The sequence below is a fragment of the Aulostomus chinensis genome, chromosome 4 (assembly GCF_037954235.1).
Source record: "Aulostomus chinensis isolate RoL2024-O1b breed Wild chromosome 4, RoL_Achi_v1.0, whole genome shotgun sequence".
NCBI lineage: Eukaryota > Metazoa > Chordata > Actinopteri > Syngnathiformes > Aulostomidae > Aulostomus > Aulostomus chinensis.
This window is the reverse complement of record NC_141323.1, coordinates 2,089,387-2,108,397: the sequence shown is the minus strand read 5'-3', so window position 1 is coordinate 2,108,397 and position 19,011 is coordinate 2,089,387. Positions and strand designations below refer to the sequence as shown.

At 40.8% G+C, this 19,011-nt stretch overlaps 1 protein-coding gene across 1 annotated transcript; it reads left to right on the top strand.

Moving 5' to 3' along the window:
* The first annotated feature begins 119 nt into the window (after positions 1–119).
* tm7sf3 (transmembrane 7 superfamily member 3) lies at positions 120–18,891 on the top strand. The gene is made up of 12 exons (XM_086201013.1): positions 120–399; positions 6,569–6,723; positions 9,849–9,999; positions 10,300–10,420; positions 11,454–11,625; positions 11,717–11,894; positions 12,367–12,453; positions 13,964–14,044; positions 14,139–14,291; positions 14,377–14,477; positions 15,366–15,528; positions 15,608–18,891. The coding sequence occupies exons 1-12, from the start codon at positions 330–332 to the stop codon at positions 15,859–15,861; spliced, it is 1,686 nt and encodes a 561-aa protein (XP_086057139.1). The 5' UTR covers positions 120–329; the 3' UTR covers positions 15,862–18,891.
* The last annotated feature ends 120 nt before the right edge of the window (positions 18,892–19,011 follow it).

Genomic DNA, 19,011 nt, shown 5'->3' with positions numbered 1-19,011 from the left:
GGATGGCCATAAATTTACATCTAAAATGTAAATTGGTAGTCGGGGCTTCCGCCATGATGGCTCTCGTTCTCCCTTCTGTGAGGAAAGAGAAACTATCGCGAGACTTGTCGTTGCAATTCTCGTTGTGAACACGGTTCAGGTCTCAGAGCTACAGCAGGGGAGAACGGGGACGTACTTTTTTTTTTTCCAGTGTCAGTTAAGCATGTCTCTGTTGCGTTTGCACGGACTACTACTGCCTAAACATAGAAGACTGCGGGGTCACCAATGACCGAAGTGAATTCAGCGACTGTTAGTAGCGTTCTGTCGTCAAATAAACGAAGAAAAAGAAGATGTTTCGGGGGATTTGTTTTCTGCTGCTCCTGCTTCCCCTGATGTATGAAGTTCAAGCTCAAGGGGAGAGTGAGTGCCATAAATTTGACTTGAGATAACTTCTAATGGGTTTCTAATTTCATTTAACGTGACAAAGATTTTAAAAAAAGTATTTATGGGTTTATGTACGAGCTATGACGCTTAGACATACATAGATACTGAATAAAGTCACTGCAAGTCGCTCAATTAACTTTCATAGTGTTGTATTGCTCAGTTAGCTAAGATTAACTGTTATTTATTACAATTTGGTCAAATGTCGCCCCTCAAATATAACTGATGATTTCGTGAATTCAACTGAATTCTCTGAATTGAATGTTAATTAGATAATGTAGATTTACAGAGGAACATTATACTAAAATGTATTTATAATATTCCAGTAATATGCATTCAATGGCGTGAAAATAACGTAACTCTGTTTTTAACATTTGCATCAATATCCCTCTGCAATAAACGGAAGATATTATTACACAAATACTCGTCATTTTATACCCCACTTATAGAATTCTGGGCTACTATTGATACAATGTATAAAATTATAAGTTAGCTGATAGCATGGATCTTTTTCTAGTGTTTATGATGATTTTTTTTAGGGTTTTACTCCCTCTTTTGTGTAAGAGGGACAAGTTCATCATACTAATTCTGCTCTTCATTTAATACCACAATAACTGTTACAAAAAACAAAAAAAAATTGCCAGCTTATTTGCGATTGCAGATGGTACCGATAAAGGCAAATGTCAATCACCACACGACCATTATATTGGTTCAGCCCTCATTCTGTGTGGTGGGATTAAAAAGTAATTCATCTAAATAAATAAAAAAAACAGTCCAGCGCGCATTTTGTTATGTTGTAATCTTAACAAGTGGTGATTATGTGGGTGAGGGGAAGTGAAACCAAGCAAGGTGATGTTAGGTCAGATTTCTGACACAATCTCAGTCACAGACGACACAGAAACGAAGGCTCAAGAAACCATTCCTTTTTTTAATTCAGTAGTATTAACTTCTACAAAGAAACTCAATCGATTCTCTTAATATTTTGCTCACATGTAGGACTGATTTTTTTTTTTACATTACCATATTCCATAAAGAGGTGGAGAGCGTTTGATGATTTCTACCTCACACAAGACCACTGGCTCAGATTTTTTAAGTGTGTGTCAGAAAAATGGAGGCAGCATGCCGGAGTTGGAGTTTGACCTGTAAACAATCAGTGTGGATAAGGCAGCACGTGCATGCGACCGCTGCAACTAATCTACAGAGCATTAGTTCTGCTACTTGGCATTTTTCCTCATATGAGTGGCATCAAGATAAGTCCTACCTATCCACAAACAGACGAGGAGCGTAAACACGATAAGACAGAAAACAACACAAGTACTATGTGAGTCCTTAAAAGTTTAAAAAACTTTTTTTTTAATGGTTTTACGGTTATGTTGTTCACGTGATGGCCATCTTTCAAAGTTGCTTATCAGGAAACCTATTCTTGATGATTAAAAGTTTGCAGCAAACTGTGGTAATCAGAGTGATTTTTTTTTTTTAAAAGCATGGAAAGTACAGATATTCGAAGAATAGCATGCAGCTCGTGTGGAGATGAAATGATTAATGCATTATAGTGTGGGAAAGCATCCTCTACAGTCTTTGTGACGCTCTTTCTTTCATCAAAAATGAATAGCACTATTTTTAAAATTCTCACACTGCACATACTTGTCAGATGTGGTTGCTACATCCCTTGAAATGGTCATGGTATCACGTAACAAAACCAGTGACTGTCTCAAACAAGTAATGGTCACCTTTTTCATCTGTTTCCTCGTTTTATATACATGTAACCAATGATGAAATATTATTTTCTGTTGGATTCATTTAACATGTTGTAACATGCTTTTCGTGTTGTTTTTTTCCTTCTAGTTGATGAATTAATGGATCCCCTAACATTTCACATACCAGCCCCCAAAATAAATATTCTAGAGCCTCGTGACCTTTGTTCTCCCTGGAGGTGGATGAAGCATATAAATGGCTTATCCCAACAAAACTCGCAAGTACTATAATAAATATGTTATCATTTGTGTCCATCATGGATAAAGTGAGATATTTTTGATTATTTTGAAGGTGCAATCGATAATAACAATTTTAAGAAAACAAATAATTAAAAAAATACATTCATAGTTCTTTTAAAAAGTGCAGAATTTAAGTCTAAACTGAACTTATGGAATATTAAAGCAGGGAAATAATTGTTTTTAAAGATGTTACATTATAGTGGTGAAATAGTTATTTAAAAAATGTTATCAGGGTTCAACATTTTCATAATGTTGACAGAACATTTGAGGGAGGGGGGTTGGTGCAGTGGTCAGCACTGTCGCCTCACAGCAAGAAGATTCTGATACTCTAAATTGACCGTAGGTGTGGCTGTGAGTGTGAATGGTTGTCTGTCTCTATGTGTTGGCCCTGCGATGGACAGACAAACCGTACCATCCTCTTGCCCGAAGGCTGCTGGGATAGGCTCCAGCCCCTCCACTACCCTTAACAGGATAAGTGGAAGAAAACTGATAGATGGATGGATTGATGGACGGATGGATGGATTTACATTTGACTTAAGTTTGCTAACATGCGGATACGTTCTATACCCACGCATCAGATTCTGAAAACTTAAGAAAACATCTTTGTCTGATCCACAGAAATCACATGATTATAATTTTAAATCAAGTTATTAATAAAAAAATAATGAGAGTGATGACATAAAAATTAAACCTCCAATATCACAAATCAACACATTTGCAATATCAGTCAATGCAATTGCAATTAGATATTTTATTCCAAATGTACAGCTGTAGTTTAAGGCTTGAAAGGCATATCTGAAATAAATAAATGCCATGTTGCTCCCATGTGGGAAGCATCATTTACAGTCAACTTGTTGAAGAATGTCACATGTAAGAGAATCTGAGAGGGAGTTCACACTATAATCCAAAATTTACTTCTGGGATGCGTCATGTGCCGCTAGGGAATCTCAGTGAGCAACACAAAGAGTTCTTCTTCATTCACCTGTTTATGTAAGAGCCATCACAAATGTGTTGCTGACCTCATTTTAGTCAGCGTTGTTGGCTTAATGACAACTGTCAGAGAATTTAAAGTGGATGTGACCTGTGCCCATAATCAAAGTGTGCTCTTGTTCTCCTTAATTTAGGTTAATTGAAACAGAAAACAACCTCAATTCCTTTAACTTAATTATTTATATTATTATTTTGCTTCAGGCTGCACGGTGGTGCAGTGGTTAGCACTGTGGCCTCACAGCAAGAAGGTTGCGGGTTCGAGTCCCGGCTCGGGCACGGGATCTTTCTGTGTGGAGTCTCCATGTTCTCCCCGTGTCTGCGTGGGTTCTCTCTGGTACTCCAGCTTCTTCCCACCATCCAAAGACATCAATTTGGGGACTAGGCTGATTGATACTCTAAATTGACCGTAGGTATGAATGTGAGTGTGAATGGTCTCTCTATGTTGGCCCTGCAATGGACTGGCGACCTGTCCAGGGTGTAACCCGCCTCTCGCCCGTTGATGCTGGGATAGGCTCCAGCCCCCCCGCGACCCTTAATGTGTAGAAATAAGCGGAAGATGACGATGGATGGATTATTTTGCTTCACACAAAATGGTGTTCTTGGAAGCTCAGTTTGTGTGTGTGTGTGTGTGTGTGTGTGTACTTGGTTTTTGTTATCTTTTGGAGACATTTTCTGGTATAGACACTAACCTTATCAGGACCCCTAGTACTCATGGGGACCAAAGACTGGTCCTAACGCAGCAGAACTTAATTTATGAACACCTGGTCAAAGTTAGAGTGAAGGTGTAAATTGCAGTTAGCTTGAGGTTGAGGTTAGGCATCAGTTGGTTAGGGTTAGGATTAGTATTAGGGCTTGGGTCAGGATATTCACATGAATGGAAGTCAGTGGAATTTCCTAATAAGAATAGCTACGCAAACCTGTGTGTATGTGCGTGTGTGTGTTTGTGTTTAATTTCAAGTACTGCACATTTGGGATTAAAAAAATATTTATGTATTAAAAACATCTTTTGCCAACCCAAAACGTATTTCTGTGAGCACTAAAGTAGAGTCTCGGCCCGTTATGCAATAAAAAGACTTGTGTTTTTAGAGACTCCCCCACCCACAAGTCTCAGTATGAAACTAAACTGGGATTGACATTGTTATGTTTTAATCAGACATATGTATTACCAACAGTACTCAATGTATTTGACTGCATTGTTGATATTTTTGCTTACAATTCATAATTTTTAATTGTAAACCTATTGGGTTTATTTGCACAATCGATATACAAATTTAACGGCGTAGCTGTGTGAAAATTCAGGTCAAATTCTGTTAATAGACTAACAGAATCACTTGAATGGACTCTTTCCTCCTTCTCACTGATACAAGCAACTTTCAAGAGAAAGGCTTTGTTTCAGGTTTCCTCCAGTAATACGGTTTGTGATTTAATTTTCCATAAATTTTAGTCATATGTTTTCATGTCACTGTTTTGCATATTGGCTGGCTTTGGGCTTTAATCACATGATCGGACCCTGTCATCTGTCTCTGACATGAAGGCCCCTTGGGGACTAAAGATGCGTAAAACTCGGCTTCAAAATGAATTCTCTCTAACTCATTCATCACTCGTGTTTTTGGCGGAGGCAGCAGTTTGTGTCTGTTAAATGATTTGAATCTTTGGAAATTCAAGTAGAAAAACTAAATAAATGAATGGACCGTAGACGATTTTCTTCTTTAGTTGTCGTCAAATTAAAAAGTATATGTGGATAAGAGCGGTTTTGTACTATTTTGTGGGTTAAGAACGAGTCCTAAACTTAATGGAATTTTGGGAGTTTGGCATTTTTTAAAATATATAATAGTTAAATACCTGAAATAAGGTCTGGGGCGTAGGGCTGCAACTTATTTTCATCGTTAATCATCATTCATCATAAATCTGCTGATTATATTCTTGATTGATCAGTGAATCAAGAGGTCTGTAAAATGTCTTAATTATTTGAAAAATTCTCCAGAGAGCGTCTTCGAGATCTCTTTTTTTTTTATCCTAAAAGAAATAAAAGGATCAAGGTCTTATATTTAAGAGTCTGTAACCAGCAAATATTTTACATTTTTTGACAGAAAAAAAACCTGAAACAATAAATTGATTATTGAAATGGCTGCAGATTCATTTTCTTTCAGTTGATTAATCGATTGGATGTGGCTGCTCTACTGTAGTTAAAACTAGTTTCAGACATTGAAACATTTTGTTCTGTGGGATAAAATATTTCAGAAATGCTGGATGTAAACTTGTTTCTTAAAAACAGCGTCCGCTAACGAGTGGGTAAACACGACGACAGAGATTGTTGTGGATATTAAACATTATCACGCTGGAAGCAGAAAAAGGCAAAGCTTGTTTTTGTTCTATTAAAGTCAGGGTTTAGCATTTATGGTGAAGTGTGCCCATAGTATAACGTGCTTTCCCATCCAGTCATCCAGTCCCCCATCAAGCTGGCTTGCTCTCCCTGCCTCCCCTTCCAGAAGCTTCCTTCTTCAGCTGTTATTAACATTTCCATGTTTCCTACATTCTGCATTGTAAACTGTTTTCTTGTCTGTAACAACATCTACTGCACGTCTGTCCGTCCTGGGTGAGGGATCCCTCCTCTGTTGCTCACCCTGAGGTTTCTCAGATTTTTCCCTGTTAAAAGGGTTTTCTATGGAGTTTTTCCTCGGTCGATGTGAGGGTCTAAGGCAGGGGTGTCCAAACTGGTCCAGTAAGGGCCGGTGTGGCTGCAGGTTTTCATTCCACCCGAGCAAAAGCAACACCTGATTCTACTTAAATCAACTAAGCTGTGTCCACATGTGTTCAATTGTGAAGATTATCTGCTGAAGTTTATATTACTGCTGCAATAATCTAAAATCCAGTCGTAGAAATCCCATTGGCTTTTAGTTAAGGGAACCCATGGCAATGTTAACTTCTGGCTTGGCTAACAAAAATACAATCTGCACACACACTGTTGATCCATGGCTTATTGTTTTAAAATTGTTTTCGAAAAAATGATTTTTAAAATTTTTCACAACCAATCATTTTCATATTGTACGTGTATATTGTAAGTTTATAACGTCTACTACTGTATAGCTCAGGCATTGATGGTGTCACCATAGCAATCAACAAATCAACAGTATAGTCGTGTGACTTTCCATTCTCTGTGACAGACAGGGTCGTTTTCCTGCCGGGAACATTCCAGAATGTGAGCATCTCCCAGAATGAAACGGTGCAGGCAGTGGTATCCAGAATCCCCGCCGATGTTGCTTTCGTCACTCTGCAGTTCCACTCACAGCATCGCAATGCCACACTCTCTTACACCAGGGTAAGGACCCACAGCCACGTTTGACACGAGGACATCTTTCATGGCAGCATTAATTACTCAGGAGGGGCTTTGTTAGTTTCATCTTCTCAAATATGAGGATTTGCTTTGTCATATGTGGGGAATCGTCTTTTTCTTTGATGAATTGATTTTTTTCTGACAGGTTACCAGCTGACATCTATAGATGGAATAGTGTAGCCCTAAGTGATATAGTATTATTATATTGAGTAGCTGTAGCAGAACATGATTCATTTATATAATATGATCTAGTTAGACAGAGTCATGAGATGTAAGACTGAGAACAAGCGAATATTGTGACCTATTTGAGGAATAAATAGTATGTTGACATGAAACGCTGGCAATAATGCTGGAAAACAGGTCATAGTCAAATAGTTCATTTCACTCAACATCTGTTATTGATCGTTTAATATAAGAAAAGATTAAAAGTCACATTGAAACACATTTATTTTTGTAAATTTTGCTATTGATGAAGTGTCTGTTTATTTGAAATGACCCAAATGTATTATCCAAACTGTCACTAAAGTTGTCATGTATAGCTGTTTGTTTGTTTGTTTTTTGGAGTCCAAAGGTGGGTGTTTTCTGACCACGACTGCTCAATACTCCGATGATATTATGGGTATACTGTTCTGTTCAGACTATTTCCTTGAATTAGGGTTAAAAAAAGTAGGAACACCTCTGCCATTGAAGCTCAGCTCGTGGGATGACTTTCGTGTGACACTTCAGTATAAATTTTCAAGGTTTTCTTGCAAGTGAGCGCTCTTACCAGCAGTGAGAAAGTGTGGTGTGGTATTTTCCTGCCGGTGAAGAAGAATAATATCTTCTGTTAGAAGAAATATTTATTTATCTGAAGGCTGATGGCTTGTGGCTGTGAACTGAAAGTTTAGGGTTAGAGGTTTTGTGTTAGGGTAAACCACGGCTGTCCACACAGTTTGTTGTTAATTTGTCTTGTCTTGTAAGGCTTCGTACTGCTAGCTTTGCACACAGCCGCCGGTCTTTCAGCCAGCACATACAGTTGTGGAACAAGAGGACAAGTTGGACATTGATCAGATTGAACTTGGAAGACTAAGAGAAATGGCATTGGAAATCCTGTTAGTCTAAATTTGCTGTCTTTTGATGTGTTTGGTCAGATACATTGAATCTTGTTCTTTGGTGTCCTTAATAGAGTGAGTGACAGTAAAAATGCAGGCTAAACATTGTAATCTGAGGTATGCTTCATGGGGCATAAACAGGCATTTCAATCCACCTCTGATTAATGAATGAGGCTTTGTGAGCCAGTCTTTCCACTGGGGATAGTGGAGTCAGCTGATGTACAGTCCAGTGGTCATGAGAGGCAGACAGGGCAGCTCTGAGGGAAAACCCTCTGGCGTCATTCCCGTCTCGACTGCTTCAGGTCCAGGCAGTGCAGTCACCCGACTACCTTAATCAAGTTAAGATATATTTTTCAGGAGGATTTGTTTTCTCAGTGGCAAACGCTTGACGTGGAAAAGATCATGACTTGAGCTGCCAAATCTGAAACGGAAGGAGGTGAAAGGGAGGGACTGAGTTTATCAAAATTGAAAGTGATATGCACAGCACACTTGATGTTGCCGATCTTTACTTCCTTTTTGTGTTTATCACTCTCTCAAACCCTACAAGATCTCCTTCTCCCTTTACTTTTTGATTTTAGCAGCCATCATGGTAAGTTCTTCCCAAGCGAATACTCAGTTTCTTCTTGCGGATATTTATCACTTTACAGACACAACTAAACGATATTGGAGGCTTTGAATCCTTTCCTTGTTATATGCACAATATTAATGTGCAAGTATTTGGATATTGGAGTGTTGCTCTGACAAAGCAAGCCATTTTAACATCATCACAGCCACAACGATAATCTAATTACAATTTTTCACAATTTTCCAGACAAAATCTTTCAATTGAGAAAAGCCTCTTTTGTAACCCCTCTGTGACTCAAGATTAGAGTTGGGTATTTAGATGCGATAAATTCAGTGTAAACCAGCTCAAATGGAGTATCACTGCCCATCCCAGCACAACAAAGGAGCCATTGTACCAGCACTAGGACTGGGTACTGTGCTTCTGTTCTGCCAGGCTGGTCACACAACAATAATTCCACTTTAGCGCCATGAAAGTATGCAGAGTCTGGAAGTACTTCTGGGAAATGTTATCTACACTTCTGCCCTTTCCATCACAATCTTACATCCGTGAAGATTGAGTGCACGGTTGTGTATGATTGAATCATTCAGGTGTCTGCAGCCATGCCGGCTGCCCTAGATTCTAACGTCCTTGTGTCACAGTATCACATCGGCCGCCTCTCGGACCAGTCCTGGATTTGCATTTCAGCATACCAGTTCATAGCACACACAAATGCATCGGTTTTTACCCAAATCACCATACCATCTTTCCATCATCTTAACAATGTTTCTTGTGATGTGCAAAGAAGGACAACACATTGCCATGGAAGATTAATTTCAGTGTCGTTCTGTGGAAAACAATATCCTCACAGGTGTATTGCACGGCTGTGGAGCAAGGTGTTTAGCTTTTATGTCTTACAGTAGGTGCGGAAATCTTAATTTTTTCTGGTGTATTGCTCCGTTTTGATTTGGGATCTGAAATATGGAGCACTGGCTTGTTCAGATCACCGACAGAAAAAGAGAAAAGCTTGCCACAAAATAACTGACATTTCTCTTGAACTTTAGGTCACATGGGTCTTATGTGGTAATCCTACCAAGCATGGGGAGCAGCTGAGATCAAAAAACGTCACTCCACGACACAGTGTCAGCAGGATTATGAAAAGAAAAAACTAAGAAGCTAAATTTCAACAAACACGTTGGAGCATTGTTGTATGGGCCAGGGAAAAACCCATTACATTTTGGGACGGATCCATTCGACATGGCATGGAATGACTCTCTTTTTACACTGGGTTTCAGCTAAGGTCAGCTTGGAAGAGACCTGCACTCTCCAAGTGGCCTTTAATTTGAGATTGTTTATCTTCTCAATGTAGCAGAAGAGTTAGAGTAATTTCATTTCTTAATTGTTCAAGGGGATTTTGATCCTACTTTGTATTTGTTTTTGCACATTTGTTTACTTCATGATCTTCCTTTTTGGTCTAGATACCGACACTGGGACTGTCTCTGACTGCGGTGGACTCTGGTCTCCTGTCAGCTCTCCAGCCAGGCCAAACATCCCTCTCTTTGTTTCTTTTTTCCCCTGACAGTGACACTTTTGCAGCCACTGGGGTTATTCTCCCTTATTCCAGCATGGGTATGACTTTTTATTAAACACTCTTATCAGTATCTCGACGTGTATCTATTGTCTTGATTTGTTTTTGCATATGACCTCAGAAACAAGGAAGTTGCCTGCTATGAATAACTGATTCTGCAAAAGTGTCTTTCCCACTGTTTAGTGCGATTTTTGTGACCAGAGGAAGTGCGTGAATGAGCAATAATCATTGATCATATGCTTTTGCAGCAAGTCATCCTGACATGCAGGGTGGTGCTAAGTTGGGTTTTTTTTCTTTGTTGGCCTGATAAGTCTGACACAAATCAATCTTCATCTTTCTAGACCCGGTGCCTGGAGCTTGCAACATTGAGTTTAACTTGGACATCGACCCAAACATCTATATCCACTACAACCTTTACGAGACCACCATCCGTTTTGCCCCAGCAAACTTAGGATACGGGAGGTGAGGGACCTCCTGCTTAGCTGGGTCAGCAGTTTGCAACAACATCTGTTGTTACACTGCTTATTCTCTTCGAAATGATTTGGTGCTGTGTGTCTTTCCTCCCTTCCTCCTCCCCAGTAACTACATTAGCTGATAGTATTTGCTTCATTTTCTCAAGAATGTCTGTTGTGTGTCCCAGCGCTTTCACATCGCTTCCTGTTCTCATTACTTGCAACACTTTTCACATAGGTTTTGTACATTTGAATTAATTGAGGAAGTAAACATTTCAACTTGTTTACGTATAGCTTTCAGTTCTTTATGTTGTATTTTCCTTTCTAGAAATACACTGTTTCGTTGTAGCCACGTGGAGATGGAGCCAATGGCCAATGAATGCCACTTATTCTCTACTCGGTGAATTACTACTTGTTACACACATACTTTTTCTTATGGGATTGTAGGAAATTCCACATGGCAAGGGTATAATGTGGCAATTCTTCAGGTCTTCACTGACATTAGTTTGAATAAATATCAGCACCTTTGTTAAACACCCCTCGCTGTCTTTCACCGCTCTTACATGAAAGAATGCTGTTTGTGTGAATAAAAAAAAAAAAAAAGTGACTCAAATCTGCTTAACCTCACAGACTCAGCCAGAGGCTTGAGACTTGATGTTTAGTTTTGTTATTGTTGTCCGAGGAGATCCTCACCATCATCCTCAGCTGATTTAACATTTTTTCATCTGTGAGCAGGTTCATCTTTTTCTTTGTTTATTGCATGGCAGGCTAAGTTGAAGGCCACTGAATTCTTGTCATTGTCAAGCATTCAGAACCCACAATGGTGGTTCAGTCATGTTCCCTCTAAACCGCACGGCTATAAAGCATGACATCTAGGTCAGGTTCGCAGTTGTTTCCTCCCATTCAGGTGCCGGTGTTGATGTGTCACTTAAATGACCTCAAAACATAAAAGTCTTCAGTTAAAAATGCAGGGCGAACTGGAGAAGAATTCAGCTAAAAGTTGAAACCAACTTCCTGACATGATTGTCAATGTTCTCCATCAGAGGTGAGACTCCTCCAGCCTGTGACACCTCCACGGCAACCAACACACGCTGGCGGCTACAGTATGACATCTACCAGTACTTCCTTCCGGAGAACGATCTATCAGAGCGTAGCCTTTTCAGCGGCATCCAGGCCGTTGCAGACATCCGGGACATGACGGAGAACGGCAGACGAGTGAGAATCACATTCATGTAGCTTTACGTTGATGAACCGAACAGCTGTGGTGGATGCAGAGATCCCTCTTGATGAACTCCTCTCCCTGCAGGTGATGACGCTGTCGTCAGCAGATATGAGCATGGCGGTGTTCAGCTCCATTCCAGGCCAGGGTGTCATATACTCAGTCATCGTCAGAGACCCAGCCTTAAACACCTCGGCCTCCTATGTCCCCGTCCATACATACGCCTGCAGCTTTGACTCTACTCTGGATGGCTGTCAAACACTTGGTGAGCTTCTGTTTCATAGTCCTGAATGTGCTGCTCCCCAAACCTGGTATATGCTTTGACTAACTTTATCATGTAGTTTCAACCTTTCAAAACAATGTGCAAATCCGGTCACCATCCTCTAACTATAATTGTTGGCAATTTACCGGAGTCACAGTACCCATAAAAGGAATCACAAGCTAGGGAATGGATAGATGCCAACAATTTTCATCAAACAGAGGGATTTTGGAGGCAGTCACTCAAAACCACTCAAGAATAATAAAATACTTGACTAAGCCAATGAGTTCTGTCATGAACGCATCTACATCCGTGTGAAAACATGCCATCTTTATGTGTTTCCGTGTTTGTAAATCTTTATGTCCTTTTGCCTGACAGTAAGCTTTATGCAGAGGGGAGATGTGGGGCGTGAGAAGCTTTAACGACTGTTTTAAATCTAAGAAAAGTTTTACATGAACCCTTTTATTTTCATTTTCAGGAAAGATCTCAACAAAGGTTTTTTTCACCATCATCGGTCTGGCGGGTTTGTTCGTCTGCTTCTTTGGGCATCGATTCTTCAAATGCGGTGAGCTGTTTGTCCTCTTCGGTGGTTTGGTCATCAATAAATACATCGAAAGTCAGTTTCTCTTTTTATATATTTATATGCATATTACGACAGAAGTGACAGAAAAGATGACACATACCTCCAGATACAAGGACAATTTTTGATTCATATAGATGCAAAACCAGCACAACAGGCCCAGAAACAGCCCTCTCTTCTGCAAACTAGGAGGTCTTTTGGTTATATCACTTTAGACAGACTGTTCTGCTACTTAGTGTACTGATAAACCTCAGTATGATGTTAAAATGTTCCATTTCTGGCATCACCAAAGTCCCTGCTTTGTTACTATGTCTTGTTTTCACCCCCTGATAAGTTAAGAGACATCCCGCCACTTAACGTACATGAAGCACAAGTATCCCTTCATGTCATTTTTCAAAAGAAAGATGTTAGTGTGGCTAATCGATGTGAAGGAAGGTGTTATAATCTGCTGAACTGTATCTAGATTCACAACATCTGCAGCTGCAAACATCAAAGTAATGCTGACATCTTTCTCTGCACGGAAAAATGCTGTCAGTGAAACCACAACACATTTCACATGAAAAAAAAAGGACCGCGTCGTTTGTAACTGACAATGAGATTTGAAGTTACAAATAAATTTCCTTGTCAACACCACTGGATTTGCCCTGTCAAGATTTCTGCCTGACAGTGAAAGTACAAACATGCCTGCTATATTGCCTAATACGGTAAACGGACTCATTTTTTTTGTTCCGCCTTTCTGCCTTAGCAGCACTCAAAGCGATTCAAAGTGTCATCTCATTCACCTGTTTTCTCTCTCTCTCTCTCTCTCTCACACACACACACACACACACACACACACACACACACACACTGATGGTGTGACAGCGACCCTTCGGTTGCTTGACAGCCACTGTACCTCTGAGCCATGCTATCCATATCTAATATGCTTCTTGTCGATTTTCCTCACACCCAAACGAGAGGAAAGACACCCTTCTCTCCTCTGCGCTCATAAGAAAGCTGAGACCCACAGACACCAGCTGACTGCTAGTTAGCTTAACAAATTGAATGGTAGAGGCTGAGAAGTGTTAGCACACCTCTGCCAAAAGTCACCACAGAGGAGAGACGTGTATCTATCTTCTTGTCTGGCTCCAGTGAGGATGGACATTCCCCAAGGAGTTGGTATGTTCCTTGAAAAATGACTCAAAGAGAAACAAGTAAGCTTGGACTTTATTTCCTTAGCCAAAGTCATCAGACAAACCTCTCCAGCTCTCACGTGGTCTCCCTCGCATGTGATGCTGAAATTCATTTGTTCCAATGTGAACCCATGACTTGGATGCGGTGGAGTTAGATGATGTGATGCGATAGAGTCGTCCACCAGGCCATGTGCACCTCATCCTGTTAAGGGATGGCGCTGCTGTTTGTGGTCCGGTCGTAGATGTCTTCCTGCAGCTTCTTTGACTGGGACATTTCAGGTTCCAACGTGTTCTTTCTCTCTTTTGATCTCTCCATCATGCAGAGCTCTTCTGTATGGGCTTTAGCTTCACAGCGTTCTTCTTCTTTGTGCTGATCACCAGGACCACAGAGCTGGACTATGACAGTACGTCTTTTTCTTAAACTTTTACCACAATTAAAATTAATTTTTTTTTGCCCTGCAAATGTGTCAGAAATATTTGTGCGCGTCTGCTGTGCAGTCCGTCTGGCCTTGTCGGCAATGATCGGCGTGGTGGGCGGGGTCCTCCTGGTGATGAGCTGGTGGCGCTTCGGTTCTGTCATGTTGTGCATCGTGGTGGTGGGCCTGATGCTCGGCTTCCTCATCGCCTCCACTGTCCTCTTCACGCCTCTCGGTATGAAATAACAGTATTCCTCCACGGGCCCTCACTGTTTTTGAGCTCCTCCTAAATGGGGATGAGAACGTTCGGTGTTTTTCAGGTGACCTGGATATTTTCCGGAGATCCGACGCAGTTTTCTGGGTGACCTTCTGCTCCATCATGATCATCACCCCATTATTCTTTGTGCGGTGGCCCAGAGAGGTAAAGGTTCCCCTCTGTGGCACCATCTAGTGGTCGTAGCAAGGACGACAAAGTCATACACCAACACTGGACCAATTTGGAAAACAGAACACTGAATTTTGAATATGCACTTTTGAGATCGCAAGTTATGACACATCCAGCAGCTACAGAGCAACATAATCATTTATGAAAGGAAGTGGATACGTCCAACATTCTCTCTCCTTTACTTCTGTTCAAATATCCTCCTCTGCAGCTGTTGACTGCTTCAACAGCGATGGCGCCATGTCAAGGTTTTCGTGGTAACCCTTTGAGTTCAGTGGGAAAGCTGACGCCTGAGTTGTCATGAATGTGTTAAACCAGAAATTTCTACACATTCCAGTCCAGGATTTTCAAATTAAAAGTGTCTCCTGACCCCCTCGACCCTCCCTTGAGGCGGTCAAAACAAACAGATGTTGCACACACACACACACACACACGCATTTTTGGATCTGTATCAAGCTTAATGCTTGAAGATAATAATATATTTGTACAGATACACCTGGTTTATTGTAACTATTTGAAAAACATCTTTTCCACAAAGTGAGAAAATACATCGTCTGCATTGCACAATTTACAATGAAACGGGACATTTTTTTATTGTTCGTAATTAAATTAATTTGCACAACAACCGATCAGTTTGTTTTTCCCAGTATATTGTCCAGTAGTTTTAGCCACACCGATTTATTTTTTGATCGTCATCATTTTCGAAGTTTCTTTTTGAAAGACTTGATGGGAACTGTGAGATTGAATCTAACACCAGTAAACAAGCAGCTGAATAAAGATAATAGTGCTTATTTTGAAATGTTTTCCCTCAAATTGCATGTTTTTTTTTTGTGTGCTTTAACACTAACACTAATCATTTGACGTTAGGGGAACATCACCTCGTGTGGGTTCATCGGAGCGTACGCCGTCATTCTGGCTGTCAACGCCTACATCTACACCAGCCTATCCTACATCACCCTCAACATCCTCAAGCGATTCCTCAACAACAACTTCAGCACTGCGTTCTCCGACGTGCCGTTCCAAATCATCGGTGAGTTTACAGACACTTGTGAGCACTGAACAGCAACGGTGGCACATTAATTAAAGAAGCTCTTCCACTCCTCCCCCAGACTACGTCATGATCACCGTGTGGGTGGTGCTCGGCGTCTGCGGGATTGTCCTTCAGCTCTACCGCGAGCGCTCGCGTCCGTTCTTCCCGCCAAGCCCTTACCTCATGTGGCTGCAGGAGCGTGAACGCCGCAAAACCAACGTATTGGATCCGAGCCATCACTTCCCGCCACTGCCCAACCGCCTCCTGTCCCGAGTGCGGCAGCTCACTAAGAGGATGGAGCCAGCAGGAGAGCACACACCTCTGCTCTTGTGATACCTGGCTGCTACCCTGCAGCTTCGGACTGCCAAATTGGAATATTGTTCCTGATGCAGCGACTCAAAGGAGGCTTTCTCTGAACCTCTGACTCTCTCTCTGGATTTGAATTTTTAAAGTCAACTATTTTTATTTGGAGCCATAAATGACATTTCAATGAAGAAGAGCTCAAAATGTGCGACATCAGATTGTTTCAGGTGTCATTTTTAATCAGGAAAATGTAGCAGATGTTTTCAAACGTCTGTTGCTTCTGTATGTTTTCTGTTTGCACTCAACGCCAAAATACTAAAGATGGACTCAATGCGGCGTTTAATCTGGAGGGTTTCACAAACATTGCGTCTAAAGAAGGTCTTGATGTAGTTCGGTCTTAAACTATTTGATGAAGTCGTATGTCGGTCATTGTCCGACTCCATTGTGCTGTTTATTTAATCCCGTCAATGTGTGAGGTTCAGTCCTGAGGTCAGTTATCTAAAGACACGGTCGCCAAACCAAACAGCCCAAACTGACAAACAAGAAATTGCACTTCTGAACCTTCTCACAAAACATTTTAACCTGCTTACTTACGTGTGTTGGTACTGCACTGTTCGGTTTGTTTGTAATTTGCACATTGGATTTTAATGTATTTAATTGTTCTTGCCATAATGGAGTTGATTGTTGGAGAGAATTGTTTTGGGATCAGTCTAAACTCTTGACTCTGATGCTTTGACTTCTTCGGGATTCACTCTGATGCACTGAGATGACTTCCACTTGTCAGTATTTTATTATTTGGCTCCAGTCTGCTTTCATGAATCCAAAACAATAGACGGACTTATTAATTTAACATGTTTTATATTTAATAAATGCCTACTGGTCAAAATGAACCATTTATTCCTTTGCAGGTTTGCTAACTGCTGTTATTTATCTCTAATGTAAATTTACCCACCTGATTTACATGAAACCAGGTGGAAGGAGAGGACAAGGAAGAGGTGAAGAGGGATTGAATGTAACACGCAAGATGTTGGAACAATTTGAATTTCTCAACCCTATTGCGGTGTTTATCATAGCCACTAGATGGCAGCAGAGAGCAGGCAGCTAATGTGAGACGGTAGGAGAGCCATTTTCAGAGCCTATTCTTTTTTTCAGTCTTTCACCACTCTAAAATTTATTTTTTTTTTACAGCAACTGGATGTTCTTGTTCAGGCTGAGACGACATGTGACATGATTAAAGTGAGCATTAGCCTATTACCATATATTCATTGACAGTGTTATAGAAAAAAATTGTACCCTTTCATTGTAGATAGATACTGATTATAGAGTATATCCTTCATTTACACACACACACACCTGAAATTATTCATACCCCTGGCAAATTTTGACTTTAAGTTCATTTTATTCAACCAGCAAGTTTTTTTCTTGATTGGAAATGACTGGCATCTCCCAGCAGATGACATGCTCGAGGCAACAGTTTGGGAAACAAAAATTCCCCGCTTTTATTTACATTTGAACTGAAAGTGGCGCGTCCAAAATTATTCATACCCTTCTCAATAATCAATAGAAAAGCCTTTATTGGCTAAAAAAAACCAAAAAAACGCTTCCTATAATTACTGGCTAGCTTTTTGCCCGTCTCACTGGTATTTTTGCCTGATCATCTTTAGCGATGAGGTCGGAGGCCCTCCTTGGCATCACCCTGATCTTTAGCTCCCTCCACAGATTCTTAATTGGATTCAAGTCAGGACTCTGGCTGGGCCGCTGCAAAACTTTAGTGTCTATGTCCGCTAACCATTTCTTCACTACTTTGCTGTGTGTTTTGGGTCGTCGTCACGCTTAAATGTCCGCTGGTGCCCAAGGTCAAGTTTCCGTGCAGATTGCTTGATGTTTTTGTCGAGAATCTTGATGTATTGCTCTTTTTTTCATGGTGCCGTTTACTGCGATTAGGTTCCCTGGTCCATCGGATGAAAAACACCCCCAAAGCATTAGGTTCCCACCACCATGTTTGACAGTGGGAATGGTGTTCTTAGGGTTGAAGGCTTCTCCTTTTTTATGCCAAAACATTTGTTTCATCTGACCATAAAAAAGAAGACCAGAAGTCTTCTTCTTTGTCCAGATGATATCTGCGAAGGCCAAGCAGGCTTTTGTGTGCGTTATCTGGAGAAGTGGCGTCCTCCTTGGTCTGTGTCCGTGGAATCCAGCAGCGTGCAGCATCCATTGGACTGTACCTTGAGACGGTGCCACCAGCATAGCCCAGATTCACAAAGATGGCCTTGGTGGTGACTCTTGGATTCTTTTTCACCTCTCTCACCATCCTCCCGGGCCAGCACAGGTGTCACTTATGGCTTCCGACCACATACTGAGATTTTCCACAATGCGGAACACCTTGTTCTTTTTAACAATACTTTGCACTGTAGCCACTGGAACTTTGAAACATTTAGATGTGGCCTCATGGCCCTTTTCTGACTTGTGAGCATCCACAATTCGAAGCCACAGGTCCTCAGTGAGCTCCTTTGTCTTAACCATGAGAGTCCACAAGCCGACTGCTGAGAACTGCTGTTTTTCACCTGTCCAGTTGATGAAAACAGCTGTTTCCAACAGGGTAATTAGGATGCTTTCGAACAGCTTGGGCTATTTGGAATGGTGCAGAACTTCGGATTCCCCCATAGATTGTGACAGTTTGCCAAGGGTATGAATAATTTTGGACATGCCACTTTTTGTTCAAATCTAAATGAAAGCTGAGAATTTTTTTTTTTCCCCCAACATGATGCCTCTTGTACGTCATCTTATTATCTTCTGGGAAACACCGGTGTCATTTCCAATCAAGTAAACGCTTGCTGGGTGAATAGAAGTGACTAAGTCAAAATTTGCTAGGGGTATGAATAATTTCGGGCTTGACTGTGAATATGAGTATACATACGTACATGTACATATTACTGCTGATTTAATATTAAAGATATTCAATGTACCCTGCCAATCAAGGTACCAGTAAAACAATTCATATCACCTTTAATATGTGCACCAAATCCTCCCCATGATAAAGATCTTTCACAGGTTCAATATTCTGCAGTTAAAATGATTAAATATTTGTGTCATTAAACTTCAGAAATGAACTGAACGATAAACACTCATGACTGAATGTACTATTCCAGACACTTTTCCCCCCCCCCATTTATTACAATA